The sequence below is a fragment of the Cyphomyrmex costatus genome, unplaced genomic scaffold (assembly GCF_001594065.2).
Source record: "Cyphomyrmex costatus isolate MS0001 unplaced genomic scaffold, Ccosl1.0 scaffold2359, whole genome shotgun sequence".
Classification (NCBI taxonomy): Eukaryota; Metazoa; Arthropoda; class Insecta; order Hymenoptera; family Formicidae; genus Cyphomyrmex; species Cyphomyrmex costatus.
The window spans coordinates 29229-55258 of record NW_017276432.1 but is presented as its reverse complement, the minus strand read 5'-3'; the positions used below and the strand labels follow the sequence as shown (position 1 = coordinate 55258).

General features: G+C 27.8%; 2 protein-coding genes and 2 non-coding genes across 11 annotated transcripts in view; 3 read left to right on the top strand and 1 right to left on the bottom strand.

Annotated features, from left to right (window-relative positions):
- Positions 1–662: 662 nt before the first annotated feature.
- dgo (ankyrin repeat domain containing protein 6 diego) lies at positions 663–23467 on the bottom strand. Its single transcript, XM_018540194.1, has 10 exons — positions 23457–23467; positions 15112–15217; positions 13386–13484; positions 5607–5816; positions 4674–4772; positions 4316–4553; positions 3196–4097; positions 2383–2626; positions 1048–1290; positions 663–826 (listed from the first exon to the last, which is right to left on the bottom strand). Exons 2-10 carry the CDS (start codon positions 15202–15204, stop codon positions 663–665), a joined length of 2292 nt encoding a protein of 763 aa, XP_018395696.1. The 5' UTR covers positions 15205–15217; positions 23457–23467.
- TRNAL-CAA (transfer RNA leucine (anticodon CAA)) lies at positions 8962–9083 on the top strand. Its single transcript has 2 exons — positions 8962–8999; positions 9039–9083. It is a non-coding gene; the product is annotated as a tRNA-Leu (tRNA).
- On the top strand, positions 12150–12222 carry TRNAR-UCG (transfer RNA arginine (anticodon UCG)). Its single transcript has one exon. It is a non-coding gene; the product is annotated as a tRNA-Arg (tRNA).
- A 2317-nt stretch (positions 23468–25784) lies between the features above and the next one.
- LOC108774161 (uncharacterized) overlaps positions 25785–26030 on the top strand; it is a 7114-nt gene continuing 6868 nt past the window's right edge. For all 8 annotated transcript variants that reach the window (XR_001940719.1, XR_001940716.1, XR_001940717.1 and 5 more), the window contains exon 1: positions 25785–25885. The gene's annotated coding sequence lies outside the window, so the exon portion shown is untranslated. The remainder of the gene's footprint in view (positions 25886–26030) is intronic.

Here is a 26030-nt window from a genome sequence, read left to right as displayed (position 1 = left end):
AGTGTTTATAAAATGTAATTACTATAAGTATTTATAAACATTTTTTAATATTTATATATATTTATATTTAAATATTTATAGCATGAATATCGGTAATCTATTTTATTAAACGCTGTATATTTACTACAATAAACAAACACTTTTGTTTTAATTCTTATTTGTGATATTACTGATTAACTGTGGTAACTGAATATTCCAAGATAATAATTGAATTTGTTTTATTATTAAAAAATGTTGTTTATACATCACAATAATTAAAATTTATAATTCTTTTATTATTATTTACAGTATGTGTGTAATGATTTTAATAAAACTTACAGAATTTGAAGAGTACGTCCTGTAGCAACAATCAAGCTACATTGTTTTTGCAATTTTAATATTTGCTCATACATATCTACCTATATACATATACAATTTGATATATAATATACAAACAATAAATAAAATATTATTGTCTTTGTTTAAAGTTTATTTTTATTTTTTATGGAGTAATGTCATGGCAACGAATATGACACTTTATAGTGACGATATTAACATAATAAAACAATCATTACTTCAACATTTCTAGATCAAATGACATTATGTATATAGTATGTACAATGCACATGCAACTATATTTTAAAAGTTATATTTTTATCGATTGAAGCTAAAATGTCTTTATGCTAAACCAAACTGGCAGTACCGATGTTAATGACAACGTTGTCAGCATTTCGCTCGTAAACTGTGAGATCATGTCTCCTTGGCTGTTCCAATAAAGCAGCGAGCTGTTCTCCGCTTGTAAATGATCCAGTCGAAGGTGATAAAATCACGTCGCATTCTAGCTGACCTGCGCAAAAATGAAATAATACTTTATATTCTGTTTCTAATATATCAGTTTATAATGGCAAATCTAATTAATTTTTAAGATTTTAATAAAACAATATATTAATCGAAGAACTCTCAAAGTTCGGATTTAATCAATTTATTAAATAAATGTATGATAAATATTGAATAGCTTTATTATTAATTGCTTATCCTCTCTAATGTTGCATCTTTTTTTATATTTACCCGATAACGAAGGCGATGCGCCTTTGCTGGAGCCATACATGCGGGTACTGTATCCAGAATCATTATGAGTATCATGTAGAGGCGGTGTTGGACTGTACACGGGATTACGTGACCTGTACGGCATTCTCGCAATACTGTCATAAGGCACATCTTTGGAGATACCCTTTCTACAATTCATCTCCTTATATGTTTTAGATTGTTCCACATCGTCATCTTCTCCTTCGCTGCTCTCGCTTTCGTTCTCTGCGACATTAATTGTCAATTAGGATTTAAATTACATATACGTAAATGTAAAGATTCTTAAAACAAAGAATAATTTACAACACAAATGCCATCAATTAATTTTTAATGCTAAAACTTTAAATAATAGCTAATAAGGTGTTTAATATTTTTAGCTAAGGCTGTATATGAGATGTTATGATGATTTTGTCGAGGCCATATTTCTTTGCGTAAGTAACCAAATTTCGAGATTATTAAATCTCAATAACGACTTTTGTTAACTCCAACCCAGACAGCGCATACAGAAAGATGCATACGTAAATAACACACACACACACAATTACTTGTTTCACATATTTCAAAAGTTTATATCCACAAATTCATCGTAAGTTCATTACAAACATCAAATTTATTCAAAATATATTCTAAATCCTAGGAAGTTCAATAATCCTAATCAGTATTGTTAAGTTGACAAATTCGATTTACTGTTATATAAAATCGCTTCTTCAATCAATTTTGTTCTTTAAAGAAAAATTCTTGTTTTGAATAAATCTCTACTTAAAAAAATCACGTCACAAAGGTACTTAATAAAATTATGTAATTAAGACGAATTGTTCCAAATCAGTACGTGATTGTTTAAAATTACATAACTTGAAAAATTACACGATATTAGAAATAATTTCATCTATCGTGTGATTTTACAATATAATTACCGAATTTTAAAGAATTAAATGATAAAAGTAGAAGACAAAAATATTATTATGTGACTTTTCAAATTACGTAATTATAAAAAGTCATATAATGATTTTGAACAATCCATACGATTTGTCTAAATTACACGACAATTTTGTTATGTAATTTTATGACGTATTTTTTCAATAGAAGTAATAATGAAGTTGTAGTAAGTATAATTTAAGATTATTATCAAGAAAATATTGTGTGCTAAAAATAAATGTTACTTAAAAGAAAAAAATTAATTATCATATTTTTAGCAATAGAATGATATTTTTCTGTGTACACGCATGCCCAAAATCAGCGCATAAAACATCCGTCTCATGTTCCAATTTTGAATATGCGTGTCTGGCAGCATATTTTATTATTCAGGAATTACTTCACCTTGAGAATGTACCCTCTGATTTTGTGAGCACTTGGTATGTTCTTCTAGACTGGCCTGTTCACTGCCTCCGGAGCGAATTCTTCGCCAACCATTATGCATATCAGGTACTTGCTGAAACCGCTTGATCATCTCATGAACGCTACGGCGACCATTCCACTCCGTCATATTCCCGTCGCTAATCTTCTGAATCTTATTTTCATCCATGGACATGTTCATGACGTGCATGTCATACGACACGCAATTCTTAAAACATATTTAGATAAACATTTATTTTTTGAGTTCTATATTATATTAACATGATTAAAAAATATTGTTTAAATATGCATATATGACAAAATTATGCTATAAAAAAGAGATTTTTATTATCCGAAAATCTTTTGTTACATTAACAAATTGATGCTCTATCAAACAATCAAATATTTGTTATCGAAAACAGATTTTGCAAAGTGTCTGATTATAATTCTTATCAGCAGTATATCATAAAAAATATTTAAAAGTTATGATACATTAATACATTATATTGATATAATTATGTAATTTAATTTAGAGAATATAATGACAAAAATTGACTGCAAAAACCGCAGATTCTATTCTACAAGCTAAAATGCAGCTAATGTCAATCTTGCCGCAATTTTCTACTCAAAGCTGACAAGCAGCTTATTAAATTCTATCATAAACAGTAAAAACAATAAATAATTATTAAATTCCAATTTAAATATCTGCAAATAACATTCAATTACTGTTTTATTATTTATTTTATGAAAAAATGATTATTATTACAGTAGGCAGATGATAATATAGTTCAATCTTACTCTTTGCTGACGTCTCCCCTTCACAGGAACTGAATCTGTCGGGGCCATGTCTAAGGACAAAGTTCCATCCGGCCTAATGGCTCCATCGAACGTTTCGTTCAATTTCGGAGGAATGTCCAGCACTCTGAGCGCCGATTTGACTATTCCAGGTCCCGAAGGTAGATCCCTCATAGACGTACTAAGTCTAGGTATAGCCGGTATATCAAGATCATCTAGACTTCCACGATGAACTGGTGTTTCTCCGGGAATCTCAAAGCTACGATCCTGCGGTCGATCATCCAATAGATCCTCCAATGATCTCGTTCTCGTTGGTAATATCACTTCCGACTGATTGTAATTAGTTTTCGCTGGCCTCTCGCTATATCTGCCTCTACCACCTCGTTGTAAACGTTGCTGAAGATGCGAATACCTTTCGTCGCACCTAGAACGTTCCTCTTGAACGCACCTAGTCAGTTCTGAGATCTGTCCTCTGGTCCTTCTTTCCAGATTGGCCACTTTTAGGTCCAGCTTCTCGTGAGCCTGATCAATGTGTGCTTTCAATTCAGCCTTGTCTCGCTCCAACTTTGCTTCCATATGTCGGAAGAATGGCGCGCAATAGCATGTATATCCGACACCTACCGGACCCTTTCTGATATTACCCGCCAAGTCTAAGTAATACTGTTCACCTCGCCCTAAGGGGTCAGAGGGTAATGAATCTAGACGGGGTTGAGGGAATGCTTCCGGGTCTGGATAATAGTGGCAGCCATAGGGTGACCATTGTCGACCCATGATAGCTTTTTCAAAGCGGACTTTGTGCTGCTTGCTGTTGGACTTATACTTCTTTCGGTCTTTTTTCGAGCTGCCGCCACCACTAGTACCACTTTCGGTTTTTTCTCGTTTTTTATCTGACTTCGTTGTTTTACCTGATAAAATTATTCAATTAATCAGATATTTTCTAATAGTTAGTTGTTAATTTCAAATTACTTGTTGCGAACCGATAATTCTTTACAAAATAATAATATGCAACATAATAATACAACATTCACGCATAGGCAATACCACAGTTTTTTATAGCGTAAAATCATTAACAAATTAATCTATTTAATTATCTAGCCAATTTTCAATTAGACTAGATTCTTACCGTCATCTATTTTGCCATCTACCAAGTCTCTCTCACGGCTTTTGCTGCGCGTTCGGCTTTTACCGCGTGCCTTAGCAATAATTTCTAAGATTTCGGTATGATTCTTACGACGAGCAATATCCTTTGCCGTTTCACCTTGTTTATTCCGTAGACTTCGATCGCAGCCAGCTTCTAGGAGAATGCGCGTCAATTTCCGTCGACCCATCGCTGCTGCTATGTGCAAAGCAGTATCGCCGTTCTGGAATGGACAAACAAATTATTTGTATCGAAAAATGAAATGAAAATGTACAACTAATTGTAAAATACGCAAGAAGCAGCAATAAATGTATTATTTAACAAAAAATTATCTGATACTCACTTTATTTTGGTCAGACACTTTGCACAGAGCTGAGATTAGTATACGCATTACACCAGCATGGCCATAACGTGCCGAAGTATGAAGTGGTGTATCGCCATACTGAAACAAGTAATTGAAAGAATAAAAATATTTTTTTAAAGAATAAATATAATTTGTCTGGGGATAAATATTTTTTATCCTATTTTTTTTTATTATTTATACAGCAATTACAGTTTAATATTCTTGTCAAAATCATTTAGTCCATTACAAATAAAATTCTTTCTTAAAATATGATTATTGCTGCTAATCTGTTTATATCCTATATTTTATGTAAATAGAAATAACAATTAAAATCAAACTCTCAAAATTAAAAAAATAAAAATATATATAAAATAAGAATTAATGAGAATCAGCACGGTTACAGTTAAATTGGTACAAATTAATTATGTCAGAAATGAATACTCAGATGGAATGAACTCTTCTTTATTTGAATGTTTTCACTCTCTCCTGGAGTCCTCATCAGCAGTATAGATAATAGAAAAAATTGTAATCTGACAATTTACAAATGTGTGATTGTTAGAATGGAAATTTCAACGATTGATCGGCTGTGTAACAAAGCCTTGTTTTTCTTTACTTTTATTTGTATTATTAACAGAAATGTATTATCGCTTTATTTTCTGTGATTATATCTCTGTATAATTATTATTGATTATCTTATTTTTTATAATTATTATTATTTTATATATGTATACCTATAAAATAATATAATATATTTCTATATATGTATATGAAAACGAATTACTGTATCACCGTCTGCAGATGTTTCAGTTTAAAAATTTTAGCTTCTCGGAATTAACACTAAACCCCTTGCTTTACCCTTATCTCCTGATCCACACACCGATAAATACAATACGATAAAGCGGTTGAAACAAAAAGATCGAGTAGATTGCTCACGTTGTTCTGAAGATCGGGATTGCTGCCGGCTAGGAGGAGCTCTCGACAGCTTTGATTATGGCCGTTTTGACAAGCAAGGTGAAGCGGTGCAAATCCGGCGAGATTCCTGGCGTGCAGTGGGGCCCGTTGAGTCCCGAGGGCCTTCGCCAGAACCGCCACGGTCCGACTGTATCCACGCCATGATGCCTCGTGCAGTGCCGAGTTTCCATGCTGAAAACACGCAGACGTATTCATCGACGGCTGCTCGGTGTCCGGCCCAAACTATATGGTGTCTTGGAAGAGGCACGGATCAATCCCAGACATAGGATTTACATAACTGTTCATATAATAATCCTTGATCTTTTAATCGAACAGTCTATGTTAACACATTTCCTCGTTCTTCTAACTGTATCGTTTTTAGATTTCAAACGGAGATTGTTGTGTTTCAATTTTTTATGGTAAAGAATATAGCTCAAGAGCTGAAAGAAGTCTTCTTTAGCTTTCTATTCAATTTATGCCCTATTTTCTAGATCGCTTTTTTATCTCTAGAATAAACAAATTAAGAAGATTTGTAAAAAGTAATTTTTATAGATTAATTTTTAATTTTTTAATAAAAAATTGTTTTAAGTGTACTATTCACACTGAAAAAAAAACTAAATTATAATAAATATTTGTTTGAATAGTTTTAAGTAAATATTCACTAAATTCACGTAATTATATATATTTGTGATATGAAAACTATTGATTTAATTTAGCTATTATTTTTTATCAAGTAAACATTTATTTACCGTAAGTAAACATTTACTTCTTGTTAGTACTATTAAAAAATATATATATTAAGATTTAATAACTTTTCTTCAATGAAACTATTTTTTTACAATAGACGATACTTATTATTAGAACTATAAAAACAAAAACTATATATGCAAAAAATTACTTCTTTTACTCTTTCTCATATCTTCCTCTTCTCTTTTTCAAATTTAAGATCATAGTCGGCATTTAGATAAATTTAAAAAATTAATTTTTTTACGACACCCTATATATCTTGAATATAAGTATGAATATCTGTGTTTTACCTCATGTTCTATAGTAAGATGTAATATCTGTTAATGATAGTTGTTACCATTAGTAACTAATAACGACGTACACTAATCAGTCCGTGCAAAGAGCAAATGTAGCATTAATTTATCTTTAACATGTTTTCTGAGCATTCTATTATCTTTTTCATCGTCATCTTAATAGTTATCTTTATTTCATAATTTATATATCTAGTCCGTACTTCAAGACTTCATTAGCGTTAAATATATAGTATAACAAAGTTTTTTTATTTAAAATTTAAAAGATTTAATCTGTTTTTATCTATTTATTTATACAAGATAAGGCACAGCAAGGATATTTTATTTAATTAATTGTAATTAATCTTTTTGTTTAATAATCTTCAGAAAATGTATTTCTCCAAGCTTATTAAATTCAAAGTTACAAAATAAAAATGTTTACAACGACACTTAGTAAATTAAACAGTTTGTCAAATCCAGGAATTTAAAAAGAAGTATATTCAGTGCGGTTTTAAGGTATTTCATAAAATATGCTAAAAAAATTTGTTAAGAAAATATTTTTTACATAATTGCGTAACTCTTTCATGATATAATAATTATTATATTGAAAAAAAATTAAGAAGTCAATATTATATAGAATTATAGAATGCAGAATAATAGTGAATTAAAGTCGTTGTAACAATTTTTAATCTGAACTTAAGTTACAAAATAACGGTTACTTTATTCTAACACTATTTTATGACTTTAAAATGAACTCATTCTTTTTACTACAATTATATTAATATTAACCAGGACAGCTTTCAATTCGTAATATCAATTTTCAAGAAATTTATTACATCGTTTAATTGAAATCCTCGGTTCTCCATCGACTTTACAAAAGTCGCCATGACATGCCGTGCGCACAGCGCGCGATCGCGCAGCTGGTGCTCACAGAACTGGTGTACGGTACACGGTGTAGTGCAACAAAGGAAAAAGGCGGATGGGCAAAAGAGGATGACCGAGAGACTTACAACCGCTCGCCCATACTCGGCGAACAGTCGCTGGTCGATGAACCGTGCCATGGCACTCGCGACAGCATCGCCGCACACATTTAACCCATACGTGCACAATGCTGCCCGGTATACAGGGTGTTCTCGTTGAAAACTTCGAGAATCACGTAACTTGATCATGCTAATTATTTCTATGTAAAAATCAAAGAGTAAATCTCACTAATAACGATAAGTAATGAAAGCGTGAAGTTAAATTATAGGTATATTATAGTATATATGGTATACGTAATTTATATAATTTATACATATAAAGAGGTTCAATAAATATTAATATATTATATTTTAACAATCACACATAGTTTGAAAAATGCGGAAAAAACGTAGTACTTTATATAAAAATTTCTTTAAATAAAGGTAATTAAAAATATTAGTACTGTTTCTTATAATTTAAATCGAGTTTTAATAAAGGAGAAAGGTAATAGAAAAGGAAAGGGGAAAACATGTCAAAAAGGATAAAAAGAATAAAAAATTATCTTCGCAATATATATTTTTTGTTCTCTTCTTTTGCCTCTCCTTTTTTTACTTTTCTCCTTTATCTAAATTAGTCTTATCTTTTATTATTCTCTTCTATGACAGAGTATTTTATTATTTCTGTCATATAATAGGTCATTTTTTTCCTGTGTGTGTACAAAAAAGTACATAAAATAATAAGTCATAATGAAACGCCTGTATTTACAAACCAGTTATGGATTTAATTTTTTTATAACTTTAGTCTACAACTAAATAAGATTTTTTAATATGTACGTATATCTTTTAACCAAATAATAATGAATGTTTAACATTGTTAAAATTGGATTTATTACAATTTATTAAAATTATGGATTAATTTGTTTTCAATTTATTATAAATTTAAAATAAAGATAATTTGCATTTCATTGATCACTGCGATCGTATTAGAGAAGCAATTGATATACATACAAACACAATAAGATTTTAAAACATTTTTATATGCATGCATTAATAAATTATATTGTCAAATTATATTACTAATTATATTTAATGTAATTTTTTTTTTACATTAATTATTATTATACATATTTACATAATTGATATAATTATATTAATTATTAACTAATTTTTAATAAATATATTAATTATTTTTATATATTTTTAAAAATTTAGAATATTATATATTATATACATTTTAATTTTTATATGTAATAAATGTAAACAATTCATTAGAATTATTAATTCTAACTAAATATTGTTAAAAATCAGAAATGGCTTGTATCCACTGTAAGTGAGTTCGTTTTTAGTGATCACAGGCAACATGTCAGGATGGCCGAGCGGTCTAAGGCGCCAGACTCAAGGTTTATAACCTTACCCGTCTATGACGGGTATACGGAGGCTTCTGGTCCTCTCTGAGGGCGTGGGTTCGAATCCCACTTCTGACAAATTTTTTTTTTCGTTATATATATCACATTATCTTGATATCATTATCTTATCATCCAAATATCCCACTGTGACAAATTCCAAACAATTTCGAACGATATGAATTCAAATCTTGATAATTTAAGCAACTTTATTTTTTTGTATTTTATATTTTTTTGTGATATTATAAAACATTATTACGTTTGCAATTAGTTTTTATATAGAGAAAAATATTGTATTGACAATATTAATCAACAACAGTTTTTGCAAATAAATAATCTGGTTTATTCGATAATAATATTAATGGAACAAATATACTATTTTATTAAAAAACAATACTACATGACATTTATTTGCTTCATTAATTACTTACATAAAATAAACAAAATTATTTTTTTAATTAGTCTGCTGTCGCTAATATTAATATGTAACATTATTCTTTCGTGTATTATTATATTTGCATTTTTTAAAATTAATTTACATTGTTGGGAAATGGTAATACGGATCATATTTCTTCTATTCTAATATCTTCTATTTTAACATTCATATTGCTATATTCTAATTAGTACACATCTGTTCTAGTAATAATTCTTTATTTAAAAAAATATATATAATGAATTTTCAATATAAATATATTTATTAACATATACATATGTAATTATGTACATATTTTTTCTTTTTTAAAATTCCTGGTTGGTGACTCAATTAATAACAAGAAAAATAATGAGAAAATATAAAAAAGTAATTAGAAAGATAACTTTTGCATTGTTTCTTTTATAAAAAGTTAAGTTTAAAGATACGAGAAAAAATTGCTTATATATATGTATAATTACATTATAATAATTTATATATAATTATATACATATGAACAATATTTTCTTTCTTTTTCCAACTAGATTTTTTATAGAAAGAGCAATGCGATAATTAATTTTTTTTCTCATTATTATATTATTATATTTCTCGTACCAAACAATAATTTTACAAAAGATAAAGAAATATATAGACGTGTATTTTATATACAATTACACATGTTTTTATATAAAAATTTTTTTATCGAGTTGCTGTAAAGAGAAGTGTTTCAATTTAAAAGACGCAGCTGACAAAGAAAAGAAAGAAAAAATATTTTAATTTAGAAAAGCTGATTATCGATGAATCAGGTATAACCAGGTTTTTAACATTGCAGATTAAATAAACGATTTAAGCTGCTAAACACTTAATCGCGCAGCGATACCATCGGTCCAGCCTATTATTTTCTATTACCTAGAACACGACGAATGTGTAAGTCTCATCGATAGATATTTAATAATATCGATGTAGCTAGATACCATGGTGAACACCGCTGTTCATTCAAGGTCACGCCGTAATAACGGATATCAAGTATTCAGGTACGTAACTACGCCAGTTGTATGTACACAACTCAGTCACACATTTGCGGGTATATAACGCTTCTCCCACGCGTACATTTGCCGGGTATCCGGCGGGATGTTGCTGCTCGGAGCATTTTAATGTATTCACCCCTTCTATGAGGAGGAGAATCGGACCGGGCATGCTAATTGCCTGCGGAACAATAGTGGGATTCTTCGACGGGCATGCGATTCCCCAGCTAGGTTGTATCCGTACATCGGGAATAATTTTGTTTTACTTCAACCCACGTATATGTATATGTGCGCAACATGAGCGCGTATTCCGGCACTTTTACGAGTTGTTTTGTGTACATGTTCCATACAATTCAACCATGACAATCGAATATCAACATACTTCCTAAATTCTTTGAAATGGAATCTCACTTCAAAGAGTGAAAGTTGAACCAGTATTAAAAAAGAGTGGCTCAATTTTCAATCTTCAAGAATGAGATTTCAGTTTATAGTTTTATTATATTTTTATTATTCAGTTTATTGTTTAGAGTAAGATTTACTCTGAAAATTTGAGAAAGTACGAATTTAAATAAAATTGCCTTGTTATATTATTACAAAAAGATCACTGACATATCACTTATTGTTCTTAAACAGTTCTTAAATAAACAGCACTTCTTAAATAAAAGCGAAAAGTAAAACTTTACAGACATAAATACAAATTAGAAAGTATCTTTTATCAGATAATATAGCAACTTTTATAATATTGTTTAAAATTTTGCAATAATTAACTTTTCCGCAAAAGTAAAAATTAAATTAAATTCCAAAAAATAAAGGGATGTGTTTCTTTAGGAGGTCTATGTCTCTCCTTTATTATTTTATATGAACTATTTATTATGTGAATGGGAAACAAATGCTATTATCGTCTTTGCAATTTTTGACTATTTTATTATTGTTTCTGAAATTATTGATTATTTATTAGTAAAAGCTTCAGAGTGTAGAAAACGAGTTAAAAAATTTCTTTGTAAATTTCTTTAAAGTAATTTTCGAAGAGAAAGTAACTCTGCTTTTGCAAATTGTAAATAAAAATGTATGTAAAATAATATTGTCTGTATTAAAAAAAAATTCTTCAATTAAAAGTAATAATAAATAATAGTGTTTTATATATAAAAATGTATTTATCTCAAAGCCATTACAGTTGAAACTACTTCTCCCTCTTCATTTAATACAGCAGTATTGATTTATTTAACAGCGTTATTCTATAATTTGCGACGTTAAATATAATTCTAGAATGCTAAGAAAAATGGTATAAAATATACACATTTTTTATAAAACTACAAAATAAGACGTATGTTTAATTAATTATTAAAAGTTATTATTCATCATACTTCTCTTCCTAGAGCTCAAGAAATTATTTTCTTTTTTTTATATTTTTGTGAAAAAATAATTTTATAATATTAAGAAGAAGATAGAAATATGTATTTTGTAGAACAATTAAATAATTTTTCTATTTAAATATCGTATTAGGAAATAAAGTCATCATTAATCGTCAATGAATATTTTCTTCCTCAAAATTGTAATCGATGTATAATAATTTAAATTACTTTCTTTTAATTTTTGGTATTAAAATAAGCATTAAAATAATGTTAATGTAAAAGTAGGGTAAATATATCGTAAATATTGGTTTTCATAAAAGTTGATCATAGGTCTTCGTGTATAGGGTAGCTACCCTTCAGAGACCGTGTGGCCTAACGGATAAGGCGTCGGACTTCGGATCCGAAGATTGCAGGTTCGAATCCTGTCACGGTCGGTATCTTTTTTCTTTCTTTTTTTGACAAAAGTATAACAGATTGTATAAAGATAGATATTGCAAAATAATACTCGAAAAATATGTATACAAAAATGAGTATATTATACACAAAAATTGAAAACAAGCGCACGCGCGCGCTATATTTTAATTATTCAATTAAAAGTAGCACAAGTTATATTTTATTAAAGTAGAAGTTGATAATTAATTATACGAATATATAATATCGGTTATACGTCTATAACAATCGTATATTGTTTTTAGTTACGAAGGCTTCGATTTAAGAATAATGTAAAAATGTAACTTTTGAAAATTTAATACTATAATAACTTTAAATTACTATAATTATTATTTAAAAAATATAGGTATCTAACAAATTACGTAAACAAAAGTTAGGAAAAATACCCAAGGAAGATTAGACTAATTGTAAAAGTAAAATCAAAATTGATTAGAAAATAAATGTACGAAACAAAGTGTAAAAATAATTATAATATCTTATAATTTTTAAATTTATTTCGCGAGGATTTATGATATAAATTCAAAAGAAATATTTTACAAGTATTTGATTCACATGTGCAAGAAACATTGTTTAGTTTATTATTATATTTATAATTAACTTCTTTTTTATTTTTCTATTCTTATGCAGTTACGGTATTATTGATATTATTTAATATAAACATTCAAAATTCGTGAAATCTTTTTGCAGTATTTTAGAACAAAATAATTGATATATTGCTGTTTTTTCTTACAATTGCAATATTCTAAATAGGTTTCTCAGAAATAGGAATGCTAGAATAATATGAAATTAATATTCCTATAATATGTTTTCCTATAACATTTTTTCAATTAATTGCAATTATTTGAATACTACAATAAATAATATAAATTTTACTAGAATCTAAATTAAATATATGTATAAATTTACTTGAGCAAAGTTCTTTTTACATAAAAATATTCGCTATTTTCCCTTTCTATTCCAATGCTTTAAAAATATTGTATTCAATTATTCGCTATTTTCTTCCTCTATTCCAATGTTTAGTAGTAAGTATCAGTATATTTCGAAAATTCAATAATTATATATTGCCTTTGTTGAAGACAAATAGTTTCTATATTTTCTAATAAAATATCTAAAATATTTAAAATGAAGTTTATGCTGCACTACTCACCTCGTCAGCGGCGCTAACGTCGACGCCCTGCAGCAACAGGATCTCGCACACTTCCACATGACCACCTGCCGCGGCCAGCAATAGAGGCCCGCGGCCATTCTGAAACACGACAGGAATCTTGAATATCTTCGTGCGACCGTGCATGCTCGATAAAACTTACTAATTAAGAGCCGTGCGCTAAAAACGTTAAAAAATGTATCTCTTTTGGTAACGCCTAACAAGATTTCTTAATCAGCTACATTCAATTTCTTTAACATAAATTAACGTTACATAAAAATATCTTTTTCAGATTCAATCTTTTAAATTATATTTAAGTTTTTTTATATAAATAAATTGAAAAACTCTTTCAATCTTATATACGTAACAAATTATATTTATTAATTTTTTTATCAGAGATTCACGAAATACTACCTTTTTTATGATTTATTATTTCGCAATGTTAACTCAAATTCCCATTACCCAAAAGTTAAATTAAAAAATAAGATTCTATTATTTGTTAAAAAATTTTGTGTATTATTTTAAAGTAATCTAAAAAAACCACTCACACATATAACATATAAACGCATGCATTTGTACGTGTTATATATACATACACATAAATTGGTCAAAAGAATAAAAAGGTTTACTTTTTGTTAGCAACTGTAAAATGTGTTAATATAAACAAGACGGTTTTCCTATTTTGATCTATTGTAGATTTATTGTAACTGTTTGCAAATATTCGCAAAATTGCTATTATATATCGTCTAAGAAAATCAATAAATCATATCTGATACAATAAAAAAAAGTGATAGCAAATAATTTAATAGCAAATAGTTGATAATTTTAATTATACAAAATTGTTAATTAATTGAAATATAAGCAATCTTAATAAGTACATGGATCAATCTGATGGTCTATTTCTATTCTTTTATATTTAGCAGTACATTAGATAAATGTGTATCGCGCCTATTTGCATTCTAAATCTAATCTAACTGATGCAGTTACATACATTACGTAAGGAATCATATCGCATACGAGAGCGAAGTAAATTAATAGCTGAAATTAATATATTTCTGCCAGTCGCCCTTGAGGCCGTTAATAAAGTTTTCCAGTCAACATCGCGAGTAATTACAAGCGGAATTCAATTTAACGACTTATGATAGTTTTGAACTTTTTCTTAATAATATTAATTTATTTATTGAGAGTCGTTTTTCAATTTTATTTCTTCATGTTCTTCAGAACATAAATATATACAAAATAAAATCTAGATAGATAACTGGCTTTATATTATTTTGATATCAAAATAATATAAAGACATCATTTTAACGTTGAAATAACAACAAATAATATTAACTTGATATTTGAACAATAAAATAATGTACATGTTTTTACTTTTTAACTAAGTGAAATTATTTATATTGATTTAAATTTTAAAAATTTATAATTTGTTTTTCAAAAGTACTTATAAAAAGGTATCAAAAAAATTATGTTTTTTTTTAAATTGCACATAACAAAATTTGTAGAGTAATTTTTTATGCAACTGTGTAGAAAATGTCTAAAGAGTTATATGTTTCAAATTAAAAAAAAATATAAATATTCAAGAGCCAGTAATACAATTTTTTAAATATCTATTTTTAAAGTAAATTATATAATACGTTAAAGTAACGTAAAAGAATTTTTAGCATTAAAAGAATTCTGTTTATGTGTCTATTGTGACTTAAAAAATGTGAGAAGTAAAAAGTCATACTTCGTCAAGCAACGGTTTAACGTTTTCGTTGAGCAAGCGTGCAACTCGATCAACGTCACCATGAGCAGCTGCCTCGCGCAACTTTTCTGCCATTCCAATCGCACATCTGTAATCAGAATAATGCATATTATTTTAAATAATAGCGAGTAACATATGCTTTGAAATTGTTTTGTAACTTTAATAGACTTATTATACTTTATGTCTTTCATTTTATAAATAGCAGATCATTTCTATTCATTTAATTTAAACGAATTAAATCACTTCAACATAAAAAAATTGAAATTTTTTCCTTTTGTAGTATGTACTTATAAATATACTTAAGAACAATATAAATAAATAATATGTTCGTGCAATTTATTTTTTTATATAAAAAAAGCAAATATTTATTATAAACGCCTTTATACATTCTCTCTAGAAAAAACTAGGAAATTTTAATAAAAATTAATAGATCTTTTTAAAAAATCGAAAATATTTTAATCGACTATGTTAATACATAATTAAATATAAAAAAATAAATAATAACTATATATATTAATGCACAAAAACAATTTTTTTTAAATATAATTGATTCATGAAACCTAAACAACAAATAATATGTTTAAAAATCATTGTTTTTTTTATGCATTTAAATATATTACATATTATAACATAATCTATCGTATAAATTTTATAATTCGCCAAAATAAATTGTTAAAATTTCTTATTTTTAAAGAATGTTCAAGGTAGTCAAATTTTTAAATGAACTTTACAAAGTTTAAATAATACTTCTTTACAGAGATAGACTTAGCGCGTTAAAGTTTAAAGAGATAAACGAGGATAGAGCGTCTAATGGAATTCTCGTTAAGGAAAAATCAATTTCTCTTTTTCTTGAGTTAAAGAGAGTACCCGTGGGTGAAGTTTGTACATTTGCAGTTTTTCCAGTACCCGCAGCATTTATTTTATCTCTTTTATTCGCATCGTATAATCCGTGTAACGTGTGGACAGTAAATTATCTCGATGCCTGGCGTGGCAGTATATGATCTAGGATCCGAAGTGCGTTCGCTAATGAGGTAGACCTACACTTCCCTGACGGAGCAAGACTCGTCGTCCGTTTGTAACATTAATCTCGGTCGTGGTTATTTCTTTATAGCGACTCTATAACGACTTCAGAAATAACGTTGATGTGAACCAATGATGGTATGTGGCGAGAGAATTTATGAGCGACTCGAAAGTACCGTGAGGCGTGAACTGATATGTAATCCAATCGAAATGAAAACTTTTCAGATAATTTCTGCATTTTTAAAACAATATATACTAAAAGATATGTACTGAGATGTTTCTCACTTCCTCTTTTTGTCACATTTGTCAAGTTTATAGCGACTATAACGCTACGAGCGAGTCGAGAAAATACACGACGTGCACGTGTAAAACCTAATTTAATCTTTATCTTAAATTATTGAGACATGGGTGTTGCCAAGAAAGCAGGGAGAACCGTGACTAAATCTTAAAGAAAAAAAAAAATAATTAAGACCTCTTAAACCGGACTTATGCTTAATGAGTATTCACAAGAAATTAATTTTTGAAAAGAAGGAAGAATTAGAGAGGTAAAAGTTACAAAAAGATTTTCTGAATATCCGAGACAGATCTAGTAATATAAATTCAAGTTTTTCCAGTTCGAAGAATTAGTTTAATATAATTTTAAGAGAAATATAAAGTAAATTAATAAGTAAAATATGCGTGATTTTTTGTATACCCCTGTAATTAATTGAAAATAGTAATATAAACACTCGACTACCAAGTTTATACTGATTACGCTACAAGCACAATTCAAGATAACACAATGACGTGTACATGTAAAACCCAACTTAATCTTTATTTTAAATTATTAAGACATGAATGCAGCCGATAAGCAGGGGAGACCGCGACTAAATCTTAAAAAAAAATAATAATAATTAATCTTTTAAACCGGACTTAGATGCTTAATGAGTTTATTCACAAAAAATTCATTTCAGAAAAGATCGAAGAAAGAATTGAAAATGAAAGATTTTCTGAGACTCCATGATGACTAGTGTTATAAATTCAAGTTTTACCAGTTCGAAGAATCAGTTTACAATTTTAAGAGAAAGTAAATTAATAAATTAGATATGCGTGATTTTTTTATTTAAGCCGGTAATTAATTAAAGAATAATACAACAAAAAACAAGTTTGATAATCATGTTCAAAAGTCTCTAACTTGACTCCCCTTCCTTACATAAAATTTTACCTACGCCGATCATCAATGTATTAACATATTCTAAATATATTTTGAAATATTAATTTTGGACGTTAACGATTCCAGGAAATGACGTTACAGACTAGAAATTAAATGTCGACCTGAAAATGTAATTATATTTTCCATCATATCGTGATCAGTGGTTCGATTGCGTACTTCCATGTCCCGCCTTAAAATAATGAGACATATCCGGACCATCCTAACTTGTTAGTGTTTTAATACCGTTATGCGTCGCAGCACTGAATTCAAATATCAAACGATGTATACCTATACAGAGGAATCACGCTTCATCGACCGTTCAAACGCAGATGGGAAGGAATTACTGTAAACATATGTGTACGATGTTTTACTTATTGACGCAAGTTGTAATTTTCTAATTCGATCGAACTAAACAATCTGTACTTGATAAATAGACAGATGTATATCTGAAAAATCAATTTTTCAGAAAAAACTAAAGATGCAAAATCATAATTGTAATTATAATCATAATTTTCAAGATAAATAAATAAATAGAATAAATAATACAAACAAATTTCAGATTAAAAAATTTATCTCAAAAATTACTTTAACTCTATTATGATATCAAAATAAAAAGTTATGAACGGCAACAATTAATTAAATGTAGTGATTTATTAAACTGTCTTCCCCCAATTAGAGTAAAAGTTTTATATTAATTATTATATATAATCAAATTATCAGAATTTTTTAAATTAAACTTATTTATCTGTGATGCTCCTAATTTGATATTAAAATAATATATGCACAGATTATCTTTATAGATCATCTTTTAGTGATGAGGATTAAAATATTTTAAACATTATAATTACATATATATTTATGTTTATCTTTTTTCTCCAAAATTATAAACTAGTCCTTCCTTATACATATGTATAAGGAAACACGAAGAATGTTTTATAGAGATTACGGACACTCCATCTTTTTGTTCATATTATGAATCTGATATAAACGGTTTCTTATACTCTCTCTGTATAGCATAAAAAGACGGAAAGAAAAAAATTCAGTTCTTTCCAATCATCCTGATTCCTTTTCTCCCTCTTTTTGTAGATGACGGAACTTAACTTCGTCAGTTAACCGGCACTACGGCAGATGAAACCAATAATTTTATCATGTTTATTTTATGTGTCGATGGTGCCTCTTACGCATCGTAGTATTTCCTGTAACGCGATCACATCGCGATATTATGACAAGCAGTACTGACTTCTGTATTCCGTTTGCATCATCCTAAAAGGTTAATAAAGCCAGATGAACTTCGTTAATATTAGAAAAATTAAAATTCATGGGACGCTTAAAAATTATCGTACAAATTTTATTTACTAATTTTTTTTATTCACTTAAAATCATTTTTTTAAACAAAGTTTGAGTAAAAATTATCCTTTCTATCCCCTTAATTTTTAACATTAATTTTAATAAATTATTTCTTTAATTATTTCTTAAATTATTTCTTTAATTATAACATAAATTATTTCTTTAATAATAATTATTTATAACATAATAATTATTTATCTTTTTAATTTTTAAAATATTTTGACGATTCAGTATTGTATCAAAATTCTATTTGAAATGAACTGCTAATTAAATAAAAAATAAGTATTTATAAATTAGTAATAACAGCAATTGTAAAAATTTATAAAAAGCCCACATTCCTCCTTATAACTCAAGAAACAGAATTTTTTTTTAAATAATATTTATACAAAAACTTTTTTTTATTATTTTTATATTTTCAACGCAATAATTAAAAAATGATAAATGTATTTTTTGTATAAAACAAAGTAATAATAATTCTAAAATATTCTACAAGTTTTTAACGACACGATTGAAAGGTATAGAATTTACAACGTTTCTAAAAGAACTTGTTTCAGAGAATGGTCCTATCTGCAAGATCATCTACGGCAGCTTAACGAAATCGCTGTCACGTTTCCAATCAACCTAACGACTTAATACTATGCCAATGATATCAAGATCGATATTGATTATTATCCAGCAGAAAGCGCGTTGTTAATTGAAGAAAGAAATTTTAAAGAAAACCGATTTCCGTTATTAATGATTATACGCATCGGCTATCTTGACAAAAAGAAAATGAACAAACATTAACAGTTATATTATGTTTCTCCCTGCATGTTTTTAAAAACGATAGCAAAATATAGTATTAATGAAACATGCCACACGTGAGTTTATGTATAAAATATTTTATTAAAAAATTATTTGGAAAAGGTGGCAATATTTCATTAAACGATTTAATTAAAATTTTAAAATACACAAGCAATAATAAGGTACATTTGGAATCAAAATAATGTATAGAATTATAATATTATCTATTATACTTCAAAATATATTTATACAAAAGTTTAACATTTGTAAACTGAATATAATATCTTGTTATTTAGTAACATTACATTATTTTATTTGAATAATATTTTTCACATGAAAAATAGAAAACAATATTATAATAAAGAGTAAAATTGTAATAAAATTATTTTAAAAATTATACTATTATAAGAAAAGATTTTTGTTGATATAGAAAATTATTTTAACTGTTAATTGCTCAATCGTTTAATAAGAAAAATCTTTACTTTTCGTACTTAATTAAGGCTTAGTTTTATGCGCGCGCGATTGTTAGCGACACAAAGATATATACTATTATATCCTGAGCTCTCAGCGTTGCGTACACCCTAACTAACGGAAAAATACCTGACAATTATCTACTCGCCTCGCTGACTTCAACCAAACCGACCGTCCATCTCGCACATTCCTGCGCATTTCGTCCATTATCCGGCGTTATAAAAAACGACTTCATATCATAATGACGGCGGAGCCAGTCCACTTCATCGGAGAATTAAATGCACAAATTACATCTGACCTCTCATCACAAAGTGGTTTGCAGCAGAATAACTAATAATTTAATCTAGATAATGGTAATGTTAAGCACAATACACTGTGCATATAAAAAAAGTCATAAATAAAGCTGTTTAGATTCTAAATTCAAATGTTACATTCGTCTAAATATGAAGAAATTATCTACGAATTTGAGATAGATTTAATTAATGTTAATGAGAAATATTTTATAAATTACATATAAATATTGAAACCTACCCAAAAAACACATAAAAGCGATCACAAATATATCAACAAAAAATCCAAATGACGTCAAAATGACTTTATTTTAATGTTTATAATTAATAAACGGTCAAATTTTGTAACCAAAAATCATCATTTTGACGTCAAAGTATGATTTTCTCTTGACTTGGTGTGTTCTTTGAATATATAAATTTATATAAGTTACTTATAGTTTCCCTGGCGAAAGTTCTTCTCAAAATTCTTTATATAACTTCTTCAAGTAATTAAATAAATTTAAAAAAGCTCAAGGTATCTATTTCAGAAATCTTCATAAATTTAAAATATAAAAAACTCTTAAAAGGAAATATTACGAGATTTTTCTCTGACGGTTTTGTTTTATTTCGAAGTACACAAACTTGCTTTTAGCGATATCAGTTAATAATATAATCGTGTACCTACATTATATACGGATTATTGTATAATTTGTTTGTGTGGCGCACGACATTGTCGGATAGTACCGGCGCCGCCACGTGTGAACGTACACACGTATAACCATGTGTGCGAGCACGAGCAAATACTTGCATCTAACTCGCGCGAAACCGGTATTTGCGCCTTCTAGTAAAACTTTACGAGAATATACAGGGTGTTTCAACAAACCATAAGCATTATTAAAGACGAAACTCTGAACGCGGACGCTGATAAACTACGTGTACGCGAACTCTAAATAAGATTATTTTAAAGACTCAGAAGTTAATATAAATTGTTAAAAATAAACAAACTTTTGCAAATCAACGTCTGTAGGTAAAAGATTGCGTGAACTTCTTATTCTTTTATCTTATTTAATATATAAATTTCATTCATAAATGGAACTTTATAGACTGTTTAATTGTTGGGAGAAGTTTTAATTAAAAATTTAATAAATATATATAACAAGATATATATAAGAAGAAATGTTAGGGTTATTTGAGCCATGCTGGAAATAATTTGCGATAATTACAATTTACTAATAAAAAAAACAAACGTTTTAATCTTTTTTACATGGTCTCATCTTCAATGTTAAAATTTTTAGATATAGCAATTTTTAGTCGGGCAATTAAAAACAATATTACATTAAAAAAAAACTCAAGTAAACAAAGGATTCGAATAGTTCTGAAATTAGTTGTTTTGAATTAATATTCTAGTGTGTGTATGTGTGTGTGTGTGAGACTTATAATTTATTGTTTAATTTTAATATGTAAGGAGGTAAACATAGAAAAGAGAGGAAAGATATAAAAAATTGGAAGATGTATATGGAAGATGTATATGGCACATTTAATTAAATTTTAAGAAAAGCTCATTCTAACAAGAAATTCTTTCGCTTATTGGATGCTTTCTCATTATAGACCACTAGGAATAATCAACAAATGGAGCTTAAATATGTTTCTGTGATCATTATACGCCCTTACCGCTCACAAAGACTCACAAATACACTTACCAGCCATATACGCTTATCCAGAGGGCGTCACTTGCAAAAGTAATCCTTAATCCGTATTGAAATCCGTTGGATCAAAATTTACCTCCAAATGAAAAGCACAAAGGCAACACATTGCTGTTTTATTACACTCCAAATGAACTATCACACAAAGACTTGGTCTTCTTGCCGATATCACGTAGCACAAAAGTCATCGAATACCAAATATAAGGGATCATCATCAATTTAATACTTGATCCGGAAAAATTTAATTGATAATAAAATTATTTATCACAAATTAGCATTCCTGTCTCAAATGTTAGAACTTTTCGAAGGTACAGAAATCTCGTAACAAAATTCTGTAAAAAATAAAATACTATCTCAATAATAATAAGTTTTGAAACGAATCAGTTATTTTAATTTAATGAATTAATTTCTCATTTCTTGTGCATTAAAATTTATCATTTTCGGTGAATAATCTATGTAGAATATAATCTATATTTAATTTTGTGGTAACTACACAAATGAATTTGAAAAGATTATTCAAAATTTTCACATATTGCACCTATAAATATTTAATTATTAAATTTTTTTATTTTATGGAAATGCAAATAATTATTATCATTTGTCAATAATAAATGTAAATCTTTAGATATTTTTATAAAATGTTTTAATATATATAAATACATACACACGACTGTCATTAAAATCAAAGTATAAATTATTCATATTTATTGAAACGTTGTAATTGATGTTATAATTTGAGATCTTTTACTTTTCCTGACTCTCTTTTTCCCTTTTCTATAAAGTTATTCATAAACAAATTGAAAGTTATGTTTAATACAAACAAAATTTCAATAAATTCTATTTAACGTTGTCAAAATTCCCTCTGGAGATTTCAATGCCCGCATATTCAAATCGATCTCGTTATACAACAACGCATTTTGTAGAATATCATAAAAGATTTTGATTTTTCAAAAATTTTCACTTCTCTCTCTCTCTCTCTCTCTCTCTCTCTCTCTCTCTCTCTCTACGCTTAATTAAAATAAAAACTTTTATTCAACACACACACAATATATACAATAAAATATTCTTTCTAATATATTTTCTACAATCAGTAGAAATTCCGTGTGATCCGTCGGCAGTATTCTGTATTTTTTTCGAACAGTAATATAATTCTTTAAGTAAGTTTTGTTATAAATATAATTTTTTAAATTTTACAATTAAATATTTTATAGAACAAAAGTACACAAAAAAAATTTAAAGTTAACAATTTATAATATATTAATTTAATAAAAAAAATTGTATTTTATCGTAACTGTTTTACAAGACTCTTCTACTGCTTGGAAAAACTTTCAAACAAAATTTACCTATATTTAAATAACACATTCAATTATTATAATTTTCATCATAATTATCGGTATATTCCTCCGTTATTGCAATAGTTATATCCTCAGGATTACATAAACAATCTGATGTTTGAATTTCAAATCTTCAAAATTGGATTTAAAATCATAAAAAATTTTTTACAATTACATTTATGATTTTTTAATCTCACTGTATAATCACTTCTGATGAATCGTTTCCGTTTTATCCCTCAAATTCCCGACATTTTCAGCACAAAGATCACAGATCATTTAGAGCTATCGACGAGTATACACACGAGGGTGCACGATTTCTCTTAAATTCTTTCACTTTTAACAGTACACTTTGACTTATGCGACGTACGTTACATCGACACTTACTGATACAATTAACTTTTTAGTGTGCACTTTCGAATGGACATGTTCTTTCGATCGGAAGACTCAAAAAGGCGGCCGCATCGAGACTGGTCACGTCGAGAGAAAGCTACAACTCGCGAGCGAGTAGTTCTTCAGAAACCCAGTTCAGTACCGTCGCAAGTAACTGTCTTAATAAGATGTAAATGAAGAATAAAAGATAAAAAAGTATAATAAAACAGCATTTAATTAAATACTTTAACAAAAAATAATTAAAAAATAGATTTAATATAAAATATAAATTATCAATACAAATTAATACTTACATTTACATTTCTGTTGACATAAGTCAGTTAATATGCACTTCTTATTTTTAAATATACATTTAAACATACATGCATATTTTTTAATTTAATATATGGATTTTATCTAATTACTGAAAAATATTTAAATTATCATAAATCTATTTTTAATGTTATCAGAAAATATGTATTATTCTATGTTTGTACAAATTGTATATATGACATAAATGAAATATTTTTACATTTAATCGTTTAAAGATATTTTAAAAATATGTAATTTAGAGATAAACGCAATAAAAATTATTATAATATATAGATTTTTGTATTTTTATTGCAATATCACTTAAAAGTATTATCTAAAATTTTGATAATATTTTAGATAAACAGTAAAAATAAATTTCTATTTTTTATAGTAATATTATAATTAATAATTTTTCAATAAATAAAGCTTAAATTTCAATGCAAAAAGCTACATTACATGCGTTGTTCAAAAACACTAACAAGTATGTATCTTATTTAGGTATAGGTAACTAAAAGTTTGTTAGCCAGCACTGACCCCTACTACCAGAGCAATATCCCCCTCCCCCCTCCGCCGTGTTTTCCGCACTACGAACCGAACTATCCTGACTGATCCTGACAATCCTGACCATAAGAACTCAGGTGTCTTCTTGCGCATACATTTCTAACAGCCAATGAAAGCGTGACACCATATGTCGTCATGTTGCCGCGATTATTTGAATTAGAGATTATGTCATTATTACTTTACTTATTTGTGTTTTTAATTATGTTTGTTTACACTGTATAATATAGTGAAATTATGTATGATTTTATTTTTTGCCATAATGAAAATTGATTTTACATGAGCTTCTTTCCTCGTTAATATTAATACTTTCTCTTTTTGGGAAGCGATATAAGAATGGGAGGATCCTGTTTGCCTACATTCCCGATTGCACGCATTAGTTACATCGGCCGGTGTCTAGTAACTTTTCTCTGCTTTACCAATGAGATTATATTATTTTTAAATTGACCAATCAGCGAGCAATGTGTGCAATCGTGCATGTAGGCAATCGGAACCTTCCCGATAAGAATAATGTATATTTGAATTCTTTTTTGATGATTGTTTTTATGTTTTTTTTGGCAAGTACTTATTTTTTGATTACTCGAGCTGTCTTAGGCCAGTATTCATAGTCAGTTCTTATATTCAAGACCGTCTTAAGTTCAATTTTGAGGTGTCATGAACCAATCAGACAGATTCATTAGCATCTTAAGACATTACTTAAGACGATCTTAAAATAAGAACCGATTATAAATACCTTAGATCAGTATTCATAGTCGATTCTTATATTTGTCTTAAGTACATACATAGTCTTAGGATGTCATAAACCAATCAAAGGGCCGTATTAGTATCTTAAGACATATTAAAAACCGATTATAAATACCGCCTTTATGAGTATATTTATTTAAAAAATTACTTTTAATTTTTTCTGCCAAATAATTGACGTTTAGGTTTAATTACTTAATTATTAACTATCAACCATTCAGAATATTTAATATAATTTTTACAGTAATAAACGAAATATTCAAATAAAAAGATTTAATATCAAATATAAATATCATACGAGGTCGATAACAAAAAACAATCACAAAAAAAAAAATCGCCGTGAAATGCAACAAATATCTGAAAACAATTTCGAAGCAATAAAATTTGTTTTTGTGAAAGAAAATTTTTCTTGTAACATGATTTTGGCTTCATTATGTCACAAAAAAAATTTTAAGTCAAAATTAATCTATAATAAAAAAAATATTACAACAAAAAATAATTAAAATAAAATAATAATAATAATAATAATATACAGTACAACATATAATAACATAATATATAATGAAAATAATATAACAAAAAAATGTACGCTATTTCTAACACAAACTTTTATCGAAATTATGAGACAGCATGGATTCTGTGCAAGTCAACATCTAGGTATGTTAATTTAGATATTCTTGCTTTTTTTATATTTTGATGAAAATCGTGTCTTATATTTTAATATCGTGTCATTTTAATTCTCTCCGCCTCTCTCTCTCTCTCTCTCTCTCTCTCTCTCTCTCTCTCTCTCTCTCTCTCTCTC

What these genes read in the sequence shown, in the direction of transcription:
- dgo (XM_018540194.1), bottom strand. Translation starts at nt 15,204, where the DNA reads ATGGCAGAAAAGTTGCGCGAGGCAGCTGCTCATGGTGACGTTGATCGA. An exon ending in AAGTGTCTGACCAAAATAAA is followed by an intron (nt 4,554 to 4,673) that starts GTGAGTATCAGA and finishes TGTCCATTCCAG; the next exon opens with AACGGCGATACTGCTTTGCA. An exon ending in TCAGAGGGTACATTCTCAAG is followed by an intron (nt 1,291 to 2,382) that starts GTGAAGTAATTC and finishes TTAATGTCGCAG; the next exon opens with AGAACGAAAGCGAGAGCAGC.